This window comes from Heptranchias perlo, chromosome 2 (genome assembly GCF_035084215.1).
Source record: "Heptranchias perlo isolate sHepPer1 chromosome 2, sHepPer1.hap1, whole genome shotgun sequence".
Taxonomy (NCBI): domain Eukaryota; kingdom Metazoa; phylum Chordata; class Chondrichthyes; order Hexanchiformes; family Hexanchidae; genus Heptranchias; species Heptranchias perlo.
Genome location: NC_090326.1, coordinates 19,774,390 through 19,786,883, shown reverse-complemented (window position 1 = coordinate 19,786,883; position 12,494 = coordinate 19,774,390). Strand labels below are relative to the sequence as shown.

Here is a 12,494-nt window from a genome sequence, read left to right as displayed (position 1 = left end):
CCCGTAAGCAAAGTTTGACTTAACTTTAGTCACGCAAGGCCCAGCTTTCGGCTCTTAATTTTTACTTCTGATGCAATTGATATATTACTGCAGTTAGTTTACTATCCATCACTAGGGTTAGATGAAGTAGGGTGGGAGGAGGCTCGTGTGGGGTATAAACACCAGCATAGACCAGTTGGGCCAAATGGCCTGTTTCTGTGCTGTAAATTCTATGTAATACTATGTAACAGGAAAAAAGCTGGATGGTGAGTTCCTTCATGCTACTTTCAACTCCTTACTGCCTAATGTGATTCGTGTACAGATTTATGCTTGTCCAGAACCGCCTGTGGCCCCAATAGCTTGGAATCGAAAAGTGACTTTGCTGGGCCCACAAGCATGTTGAACCTCTGTGCATAATGTGCCTCATTTTCTGTTGCCACCAACACTGCCCCTTCATCATTTGTGACCTATGCCTCATTGTATAATAACTCATGCTCCTCACTATTTCAATATCTCAAAGTGGTATCTGTGTGGCTGAAGAATGGTGACAGTAGTATTGCAAGTTAATACTTGTTATTGCAAGTGACTTGCAATAACAAGTATTAACTTGTTATTCCACAAGTGACTCCCCATGGGGGCCTGGTCATTCTGTAACAAGAAAAATGAGCATAGTATGAGTGTAACTTCATTGTTAGATATTTTTCTGTAACACTGTAATAACATGCTATGCAGACTAAAGGGACAGCAATTATGTTTTAGCTCGGTGTAAGATCAGCAAATAATATTACCATAAAAATGAGGCTAATCACCACCACAGTGGGAGCTGCAACTTCTTTTTCCTCACTCTCTTGCTGGACTCAATGCCAGTAATATTCATAACGGATTGGTCACATGGAGTAAGCACTTTCTCCCTTGGGCAACATCATCTGCCCATCATCACTCAGCATTACTGCTAACTCATCCTGAAAAGAGACCAATGATATACTTTCAGCTAAAGTAGCTGCGGTGTGGTCAGTGTAAGAATTCAGCATACTTTGTACTGTATAAACTATAGGATGTAAACATTGTTGTGTGCTGAAACCGCATTAGTTTAACACTGTCAATCATCATTTCCACATATTCACAACTAAATTGCTGATAAATGTTAGAGGCTTGGATGCCCATATGTGGGGATTTTAATAAGGTGGCGGGATGGCAGCGGTGGTGGGGGGGGGTCAATGGCGCGCGGCAAACCCGAATAACAAAATCTTACCGTTCCCCACGCGATCGTGACTTAATTGGTGCCCCTTAACATTGTTTCCGGGTTTGCCATCCAAAAGCTGCACAGCGGGCGGACTGCGCATCCGCATGACCTGCTGTCAGCTGGAGTGTCTGTATTTAAAGGGCCATTGCACCAATAGCTTTTGCTGGAGCAAGGAGCAAGCACGCTGAATGGAGCAGTAGAGGGGCAAGCCAGCTCCAAGATTCAGTGATGCCTCACTTGAGGTGCTGCTGGCCAGGATGAGGAGGAGGAGGGAAATATTTTACCCAGTTGATAGGAGGAAGGGCCCGACCTCTGCCACCAAGTAGGCCTGGCTTGAGGTGGCAGAGGAGGTCACCAGCAGGAGCAACATCTCCCGCACCTGGATCCAGTGCAGGAAGCACTTCAATGACCTAACTAGGTCAGCAAAAGTGAGTACACTTATTGATTCTCTGCTTCCGTGGTGCACATCACCCCCCTCCCCCTCACATCGTTCCGCACTGCCAAGGCTACTCATCACATCACTCCTCACACCCACTTAAGGCTCATCCTCAATTTGCCTTCACTTCCTGAGCACTTCCTCACCTCCCCATTTGTGACCCCACCTTTACCACTCACTCCCATCCTGATCCAATGTGATGTCTCTGTCTGATACTCACCCTCTGATGCATCTCTTTCACGGGCAGCCTCACCCAAAGCAATACATTCATCGACTGACCACTTCACCCTCAATCACTCAAACGTCTGTACTTTCTCCCCTTGTAAGAGAAGAGAGCGCAAAATGCACGGGAGAGGGTGAGGACTGGAGTGGGGCCACAACAAATAGTGGTCCTCACAGATGCGGTGGAGGAGGTGCTGGAGATCAGTCATACCCTCGAGTGCCTGTCCATCGGGGACGCCGAGACCGGCACCCCACAAATGTCTGGTGACACAACTTTAACATTCATCACATACAACATGAATTGATGTTAACAATGATTGGCATGTTGAACATCTCAGTATGCTCATCACAACATTACACACCTGTGATGATTCTTAATACTGCCTTCTGTTCTCTTACAGGCCCTTCAACGACCGAAGTGACATAGTCGAGGATGTTTCCTCAGAGGAGTTCCTGGCCTCTGAGGGCGCACCGTCACATCTTAGTGAGCCATCCACCAGCGCAGATACTCACACCTCGATGGGTCCTAATAGTCAGTTAGTTGGGTTCGCACCTGGTGAGTCACCGCACACAAGCGAGCATGAGCAGACACTGGTGGCAGGGGGAACTGTGGCGAGTCTGCGTCGGTGGGCGCACTCCTCTCCAGGCTCTGCTCAGCTGGATGCAGATGCTGAACCCCGGGGTCCATCCTTTAAAAGGAGAATGGTCGAGGGACAGCAGCACATTTGCGAGGTACTGGAACAGGTGCAATGCACACTCTCCATAATAGCAGAGAGGATGGAGGAGTCCACCTCCTGCATTAGTGGAACAGTGGCGCAAGTAAGTGCGGGAATGTCTGCGATGGAGAGAAGGCTAGCCTCCATTGACTTCAAGCACGGCTCACAAATGAGTCCATTCAGGCCCTGACAATGGCCGTTTAGACTCAGGGTGAACAACATTCTGCCGCCTTAAACAGGCAGACAGAAACTTTACAACTGGGCTTCCAAGGCATCACACATGTCCTCCAAACTGCTGTCCAGCAGGCTGGTAGGAGTGATGTGGGCCTGGCCCAGGAGAGGGATGATGGTGAAAGTGGACATGGAAGTGGGGACGCCACTCAAAGCGCTCCCACATCTCACCCATTACCCCCTCTCAACCAGTACCCGCAATGCTGCCTCCTCTTCAGTTGGCCAAGTCTGCCACTACACAGGTGCAGGTGGAGCAGTCTTTGATGGGGCCCTCACAGGCTCCAAAACCCAGAGGGCATAGGCCGAAAGCATCTAAGCAGTCAGGGCATGAACACGAGCAACCTGCCACTACTTCTGCTGCAGCCACACGGGATGCACCACGTAGAAGTAGTAGGAAGAGAAAGGCAAAGGTTTAGTGATCACGAAGGGCGTTTGACAGACTGTCATATTTTTCATTTATATTCGTTTTTTGTTAAATTCACATTAAATGTTATACTTCTCACCACTACTGCCACGTCTTGCCCATTCTCGACTGCCTTTTGTGAAAGTGCCCTTTTATGTGCTTCACCATGAACGGTGAGACTTGATGCCATCTAGTGGGTGAGTTTATAGTGGGTGTATGTGCAGTTGTAGGACTGTTTTGTACAGTTGGGGGGAGGGTGCTGGTATTGGCGCTGCTCTTTCCAGGTGGTCTAAGGATTGGATTATTCTCACTTTGTGATCTCCTTATGAGAATCGTTCAAATATTGGTGACTCCCTGGCCTCATGTGCAGCCAGGTGAGCCGCTGCTCTGCCGATGGGTTCCTCCACCTCCTCCTCCTCCTCGTCCTCGTCCTCCTCCTCAATGTTGATGGCAGATGTGGTTACTGAATGAGGGCATGGGGCCTCATCAACCAGTAACCCTCTATGTTGCGCCATGTTGTGCAGGACAAAACAGACGACTACAATTCGACCCAATCTCGATGGCGCATATTCATCTTCAGCAGTCCTACCGCATGTTCAATTACAGACCTGGTGGCGATCTGACTGTCGTATTGATGCTGTTCCTCGCTGATGGGGTTCCTCAGAGGTGTCGTGAGCCACGTTTGCAGTGGGTATCCCTTGTCTCCGAGAAGCCAGCCTTAAGGGTGTTTGGTGCGTGGAAGAGGGCCGGGGTGTTAGATTCCCTCAGAATGAATGAATCATGGCAGCTGCCAGGCAATCTGGCCCACGTGAAGAAATCTTTTCCGATGGTCACAAATGAGCTGCGCGTTGATGGAGTGATATCCCTTTCTGTTGATGATTAATCCTGGCTTGTTATATGTGTACAATCGATTGCCACCCTGTACCCGTGGGAAGCCAGCCACAGAGTGGAAGCCCACTGCCCTCTCTGTCTGGCTGGGGTCGTCCATGGGGAAGTTGACATATTGCAACGCCCTGCAAAACAAACCATCAGTGACCTGTCTTATGCACTTGTGGTCAGACGAATATGAGAGACCCCGGGGATGTCACCGGCGGCACCCTGGAACGATCCAGAGGCGAAGAAGTTGAGGGCAGTGGTCACTTTAACTGTGACGGGCAATGCAATGCCATCAGACCCAGTCAGGAACAGCTCGGCATGAAGGAGGCTGCAGATGTCTGCGACCACCCGGCAACTCAAATCTCAGCCTCCATAGGCAGTGCTCCTCAGAGAAGTCCAGGAAGCTCAGCCTCGGCCTCCAAACCCTCTCACAAGGATAGTGCCTCCAGTGACGTCGCTCCTTCTACCCTCTCTGCTCTTGTGCAGATTCTCAGTGGCACACCTCTGTGTTGTGGAGCTGCAAGTGGCGGAAGTGCACGCGTGCCTGGCAAGGATGTTTTTTTTTTATTCGTTCATGGGATGTGGGCGTCGTTGGCGAGGCCGGCATTTATTGCCCATCCCTAATTGTCCTTCAGAAGGTGGTGGTGAGCCGCCTTCTTGAACCGCTGCAGTCTGTATGGTGATGGTTCTCCCACAGTGCTGTTAGGAAGGGAATTCCAGGATTTTGACCCAGCGACGATGAAGGAACAGTGATATATTTCCAAGTCGGGATGGTGTGTGACTTGGAGGGGAACGTGCAGGTGGTGTTGTTCCCATGTGCCTGCTGCTCTTGTCCTTCTAGGTGGTAGAGGTCGGGGGTTTGGGAGGTGCTGTCGAAGAAGCCTTGGCGAGTTGCTGCAGTGCATCCTGTGGATAGTACACACTGCAGCCACAGTGCGCCGGTGATGAAGGGAGTGAATGTTTAGAGTGGTGGATGGGATGCCAATCAAGCAGGCTGCTTTATCCTGAATGGTGTCGAGCTTCTTGAGTGTTGTTGGAGCTGCACTCATCCAAGCAAGTGGAGAGTATTCCATCACACTCCTGACTTGTGCCTTGTAGATGGTGGAAAGGCTTTGGGGAGTCAGGAGGTGAGTCACTCGCCGCAGAACACCCAGCCTCTGACCTGCTCTTGTCACTGTATTTATATGGCTGGTCCAGTTAAGTTTCTGGTCAATGGTGACGCCCAGGATGTTGATGGTGGGGGATTCGGCGATGGTAATACCGTTGAATGTTAAGGGGAGGTGGTTAGACTCTCTGTTGTTGGAGAAGGTCATTGCCTGGCACTTGTCTGGCGTGAATGTTACTTGCCACTTATCAGCCCAAGCCTGGATGTTGTCCAGGTCTTGCTGCATGCGGACACGGACTGCTTCATTATCTGAGGGGTTGCGAATGGAACTGAACACTGTGCAATCATCAGTGAACATCCCCCTTTCTGACCTTATGATGGAGGGAAGTTCATTGATGAAGCAGCTGAAGATGGTTGGGCCTAGGACACTGCCCTGAGGAACTCCTGCAGCAATGTCCTGGGGCTGAGATGATTGGCCTCCAACAACCACTACCATCTTCCTTTGTGCTAGGTATGATTCCAGCCACTGGAGAGTTTTCCCCCTGATTCCCATTGACTTCAATTTTACAGGGGCTCCTTGGTGCCACACTTGGTCAAATGCTGCCTTGATGTCAAGGGCAGTCACTCTCACCTTACCTCTGGAATTCAGCTCTTTTGTCCATGTTTGGACCAAGGCTGTAATGAGGTCTGGAGCTGAGTGGTCCTGGCGGAACCCAAACTGAACATCGGTGAGCAGGTTATTGGTGAGTAAGTGCCGCTTGATAGCACTGTGATTGAGAGAAGACTGATGGGGCGGTAATTGGCCGGATTGGATTTGTCCTGCTTTTTGTGGACAGGACATACCTGGGCAATTTTCCATATTATCGGGTAGATGCCAGTGATGTAGCTGTACTGAAACAGCTTGGCTAGAGGCGCGGCTAGTTCTGGAGCACAAGTCTTCAGCAGTACAGCCGGGATGTTTTCGGGGCCCATAGCCTTTGCTGTATCCAGTGCACTCAGCTGTTTCTTGCTATCACGTAGCGTGAATCGAATTGGCTGAAGACTGGCTTCTGTGATGGTGGGGATACCGGGAGGAGGCCGAGATGGATCATCCACTCGGCACTTCTGGCTGAAGATAGTTGCAAACGCTTCAGCCTTGTCTTTTGCACTCACGTGCTGGACTCTGCCATCATTGAGGATGGGGATGTTTACAGACCCTCCTCCTCCCGTTAGTTGTTTAATTGTCCACCACCATTCACGACTGGATGTGGCAGGACAGCAGAGCTTTGATCTGATCCGTTGGTTGTGGAATCGCTTAGCTCTGTCTATAGCATGTTGCTTCCGCTGTTTAGCATGCATGTAGTCCTGAGTTGTAGCTTTACCAGGTTGGCACCTCATTTTTAGCTACGCTTGGTGTTGCTCCTGGCATGCTCTTCTACACTCCTCATTGAACCAGGGTTGATCCCCTGGCTTGTTGGTAATGGTAGAGTGAAGAATATGCCAGGCCATGAGGTTACAGATTGTGCTGGAATACAATTCTGCTGCTGCTGATGACCCACAGCGCCTCATGGATGCCCAGTTTTGAGCTGCTAGATCTGTTCTGAATCTATCCCATTTAGCACGGTGATAGTGCCACACAACACGTTGGATGGAGTCCTCAGTGCGAAGATGGGACTTCGTCTTCACGAGGATTGTGTGGTGGTCACTCCTACCAATACTGTCATGGACAGGTGCATTTGCGACAGGTGGGTTGGTGAGGACAAGGTCAAGTAGGTTTTTCCCTCGTGTTGGTTCGCTCACCACCTGCCGCAGGCCCAGTCTGGCAGCTATGTCCTTCAGGACTCGGCCAGCTCAGTCGGTAGTGGTGCTACCGAGCCACTCTTGGTGATGGACATTGAAGTCCTCCATCCAGAGTACCCACCAGAGGTGATGTAGCTCCTCCTCAGATGTACTGCTGAATGCAGCCATTGCAACCCCCCCCCACCCCCCAACTCCTCCCCATCCTGATGTCAGTTTGAGGGGGCCCAAAAAGTAGGTGAATATGTGTAAACAGAACAATTCTGAGTATGAACTAAGAATTTTCAGTCTCAACACAAAGATCTCCCAACCAAAAGTCTGTCTGAGAGAACTGAGTGCCCTGCTGTAATAACTCACCTTTTATCCCCATCTGTCAAGCAGGGATTTAAATGTCCAAATGGCTGCCGGCTGCAACCTGCCTAGTTTCCCCTGGTGTGATTCATACAGCACAGGAAACATGTTGAGGCAGTGTTGAAACCACTTGCCAGCATGATTAATTACATTAAGGCAGAGTTCAAGTATTTTAAGTACTTCAATTGTTGGTTTAAATATCGTCCCACTGGCTTTAATTCCCGGCGGGATTTCCGGGTTCCGGAACGGTGCACGCATCCAGATGGGTCTGGGTCGTACGCGTTTTTTGGCGGGTTGGAGTCGGGATTCCTTCCCGCTCCGTTTGCCCCCCCGCCCCCAACCCACCCGAACTTCGGAGATATAATCATGTCCATGATGTTTTATGATGTACCATTGCTTTTGCTTCTTACTTTGCTGCTTTTCTTCCGTATTCACCTCCTCTGCTATGTTACATCTTGCCTGGTGAATCAACTGTCTTTTAAAGATTTTGTCTGACCCAAACAGAACATTTCTGTTCTGCTGTACCTCATCAACTAATGCCTGGAGGCCATATCCTTCGAAAGAGGTTTTTCTGAATCTCCTCCACCTTTCCATGTTTGAAAAGTCAACCCTACAGCAGAGCCTCTTTCATGGATAAACAGTATTTGTAGTGCTTAAGTAATGTATTTTAGGTTTGTTGAGTGATTAAATGTCTAAAAGCAGTTGATTGCTCTTTGATTCTCAAGTGTGCATTCATTGCAACAAATACAAGATCCATGATAGGAAAAAATAGGAATTTGGATGTTCACAGCAGTGCATTATTTCACACCGAACAAACAACTTACTTTAAAAAAGATACATAAGCTAATTTAACTTTTGGGATCTCTGCATGCATCGTGTAATGTCAGTAATGTGGTTGTTCTGCATGTAAAGTGGTTACTGATTGTAAATATTTAGTAACAATTGTAAATATTTAAGATAACCATCAGACTCTGTATAAACTGTGCTTACAGTCATTGATGTTTTCTGCTTATTGCATAAGTGTATTTTTGAGACTATTAAAGTATCTTTGAGGACATTAGAATGATCTTTTAAAAAAATGATCACAAATAAACCATATGAGTTGTGGTGATTTCCACTCGACCCTTTATAATCATTTGAACCTGAACAGAATGAAGTTTGGTTTTGGTTTGACTTGGTCCTGATCACACAAGCTGAATTCTGATGGTAGGATCAGTGTATATAAATAACTTGCTAATATATTTTTTAGAGTGACAAAGATTTCATTTTTAGATCCCCAGATTAACTGATAAAAGAGTCAATTATTATTTTTTATAATGTAACATTGACTTGTACTCGTATACTTCAATTTCTGACTTGTGCTTTTCTCCTTGTTACAGGGGATATCTGGTCCCTCTGGGTCTCAGGGCCCAAAAGGGGAACTGGGAGCTCGAGGTTGGCAGGTTTGTAATAGAGCTGAATCTTGGCATGTCTGATGAAGAGGCTTTATGCAGTTTTAAGTCAGGTTTGTAAAAGTATAATTATTCTGCTAAGCCATTGTAATGGAGGTTACAGGGTAACTTAGAACCTGGATGGATATGAATGTCTGTTTACAAGTGCAACGTGTGTCAGTGACATCTGCATGACACAGGGCACAGTATTATTCTGTTCTTTCAACGAAAGTTGATTGTATAGGTTATAAGGTGAGTAGAAACAATAGAATATTAGAAGATTTTAATGTGGAATTTCCATGCAATGCATTACATGTACACAGAAAGGTTAAGTGGTTCAAAGCAAACACCAACAGCTTGCATTTATAACGCGCCTTTAACGTAGTAAAACATCCCAAGGTGCTTCGCAGGAGCGTTATCAAACAAAATTTGACATTGAGCCACATTAGGAGATATTAGGACAGGGGAAAGAGGTAGGTTTTAAGGAGCGTCTTAAAGGAGAAGAGAGAGAGAGGGGAAGAGGTTTAGGGAGAGAATTCCAGAGCTTGGGGCCTAAGCAATTGAAGACACGGCCCCCAATGATTAAAATCGGGAATGAGCAAGAGGCCAGAATTGGAGGAGCGCAGATATCTCGGAGGGTTGAAGGGCTGGAGGAGGTTACAGAGGTTACGTAGGGGCGAGGCCATTGATTTGTTTTTCTCTGCAGTGAATCACTACTTCTTTGCACAGTGAATATATAATTTGCTCCAGTACAATATACGTGTAGATTTGGTAAGTGACCGTGTGATCCCACTCATGTTCTGTGCATCTTCAAACTGGCCTTCATACCAAACTGTGATCCAATAAACATACTTTTTAAAAAGTTCTGACTTTCGAAAGAAAATATCATTTTCCAATAAATTAGGTTTAAATACATAAGAACTAATGGGGATGAAATTGTACATGGGTGGAGATGCAGAACGGGCAGTATTGCATTGACCCCCCGTTATACGCTCTGCCTTGTACTCAGTTCCAAGGATTTCAATAGAACTGAATATCAGGTGTGTCATATAACAGTCGGCAAATGCGATTCCGCCTGTTTTGTGTCCCTGGCCATGTCCAATTTTACCCCTTATAAGTTTAGAAATTTCTGTTAACACATTTTACCTAAATGTTTAATGCATTCTTATGACATTGCACTATCCAGTATTTTAACAGAGGTTTTAAGCCATTTAAAATAAACAGTTTAACATTTACATTAAAATAGCTGAGAGAGGAATGTCTTAAGAACGTGTTAAGCATTTGTGAGCTAATAATTTCTAAGCTATAGGTTTGCTTGCAATCATTTCACCTGTTCTCAATAGCAAAGCTGATTGGTAAATATGCCCCAATGGTCATTGCATTGGTGATTGTCTATCCCCACATCATTCAACACAAACTCCTTTATTTTATTTTGTATAGAGACAAATTGCACCTGTTTTCTTATGAATTTGCATTCACATGTACACCTGTTCAGAAAATCAAAAATTGCCACCACAAAGTCTTTTCTATCAACTCCAGATCCATGGGTTCCAGTGAAAAATTAGGCTTTATAATGCAGTCAGGGCATGAATAAAAGGAATGTTTTAATATTTTATATTTTCAGACATACACTGTATTTGCTAATCATTTTTCAGCAGGTTCTTATTCTAATGAGCAGTCCTAAAATTAAAAAGATAAATATTGGAAAGAGGGGAGTTGTCATACAGCTTTAATTAGTATTTATTTGTATCAATCATACGACAGGGCCTACCTGGAAGTCCAGGTCATAAGGGGATTGACGGCATCCTTGGATTAACAGGACAAAATGTAAGTAGCAACTTCTATTATTTATCTAGCCCAATAAAGCAGAAAAAGTCTTATGTATTGGAGTGTTTTACCGTAGTTGACCCTTGTTTATGATAGTTTTAAGCTGCTCCTTTTTGGAAACTGTGGCATTCCTGTTTGATTTGATATCTGAAGTCATTTAAGATTACTGTCACATGAAAAGTCAGAAAATCAACCTGAATGTTTCCAAACAGACAGGGTACTTTCATAACTTTTCCTTTTTTATATATATGCCTGAGAATGCACCAAGAAAAATACAGACAATGAAATAGCCTAAATGAGAAGGCAATTGAATGGCAGGACTACTTTAAATTAACAATATCTGCAGTTTCCTTCTCCTTTAAGGTGTTTCGCTGTCTTCATTTTTCTTGGTACATTCTCAGGCACATAAGTATACAGATAAATCATCCCATAAATATAAGAAAAGGTTAAAGTTCACCATCATTGATTTTCCCTCCAATCACTGCCTCTTCCATTCCAGATTTTTCTTCTAAAAAAGTTGGTGTGGTATAGTGATAACTTTCAGACTTCTTTGTGCCAGTTCAATAAAAATTGCACCACATCAAAGCAGCAGGCACATCAAGGGCGTCATTTTAGCACCCACTATCGGGTGCATTCCTGGCGGAGGGGCTCCAAAATTCGGAGAATCCTGGCGCGGTACCGGAGCCCGCCCCGAACTCGCGCACTTCCGGGTTCCCCGCTGACGCGCCGGCGTGGGCGCGCAGCCCCCGCTGGTGGGAATCCCGCAGGCAATTAAAGCCAGCGGGGTTCCACTTGAAGGTATTTATTTAGGTATTTCAGGCCATTAACTGACCTGATTAAAGGATTATGTGGGATTTTAGAGCAAACTGGGACTGTTTCCCATACTGGGGGAAACACTCCCAGGTCAAATGGACGTGTTGCAGCTGTCAGCCTGTGGCAGCTGCAAAGGTCCATTTGACAGGTGGTGGGGGAGACCCTCACCCATTGCAGGAGGCCACTCTGTCACTTGGGACAAAGTTTGGCCTCCACCACCCTCCTCCTGACAGTCAAAGTCACCAACCTGCACACTTACCCCGGGGTCCAGAGACATGTACCTACCTTGCGGACCCTCTCAGATGTACATCTTCCGGATGGGGGCCGCCGTAGCTGCAGTCATGACCTCCTCGGAGGGCGAACAGCATCACCAGCCTCACCAGCCTCGCCATCCACGCCATCCACCTCTGACACGTGGAGCTCCACAACACAGTGCTGTGACACATCCACCTGCACAGCAGGAGGGAGGGCAACCGCAGAGAGAGATGCGTCGCAGAGGGCACTACCCTCGCCACAGGGTCCACAGACCGAGGCTCAGCCTCCTGGACCTCTCTGAGCAGCAGTGCACACGGAGGCTCAGAGTCACTCGACATGTGGTCGTGGACATCTGCAGCCTCTTTCATGCCGAGCTGCTCCTGGCTGGCCCGTGCACCATCTTCTTACCTGTCGCTGTCAAAGTCACCACTGCCCTCCACAACTTCTCCTCCGCATCCTTCCAGGGTGCAACCGGGGACATCGCTGATGTCTCTCAGTCGTCTGCGCAAAAGAGCCCTGCAAATACACCTACACCCACTCTGCAGTGACACACTGGGTGGCATCAGTTTTGGGTCCTCACAGTGATCCTCAGGAGAGGGCATTATTGCACAAACCAGACAGGATACGTGAAGACATGGCAGTAGTGGTGCCAATATAATATGTAATGTGAGTTGTTCAGAAATTCAATATAAGTAACAACCATGACAAACCCTCAAACACCCTTGTGCATCCCCTTCATGCTCACGACACGTTTGCCTTATGCTGCCTAATGCACATATGTGATGCATGCCCTGTGGCTGCAGCACAGGTGGTGGCAGGCTGAGTGAGGCT

At 47.0% G+C, this 12,494-nt stretch overlaps 1 protein-coding gene across 1 annotated transcript in view; it reads left to right on the top strand.

Annotated features, from left to right (window-relative positions):
- The window catches only part of LOC137331880 (collagen alpha-6(VI) chain-like), a 114,463-nt gene that overhangs the window by 59,858 nt on the left and 42,111 nt on the right, over positions 1 to 12,494 (top strand). The window contains exons 20-21 of the mRNA XM_067995749.1: positions 8,718 to 8,780; positions 10,533 to 10,595. Coding sequence (XP_067851850.1) covers positions 8,718 to 8,780; positions 10,533 to 10,595 — 126 coding nt within the window. The remainder of the gene's footprint in view (positions 1 to 8,717; positions 8,781 to 10,532; positions 10,596 to 12,494) is intronic.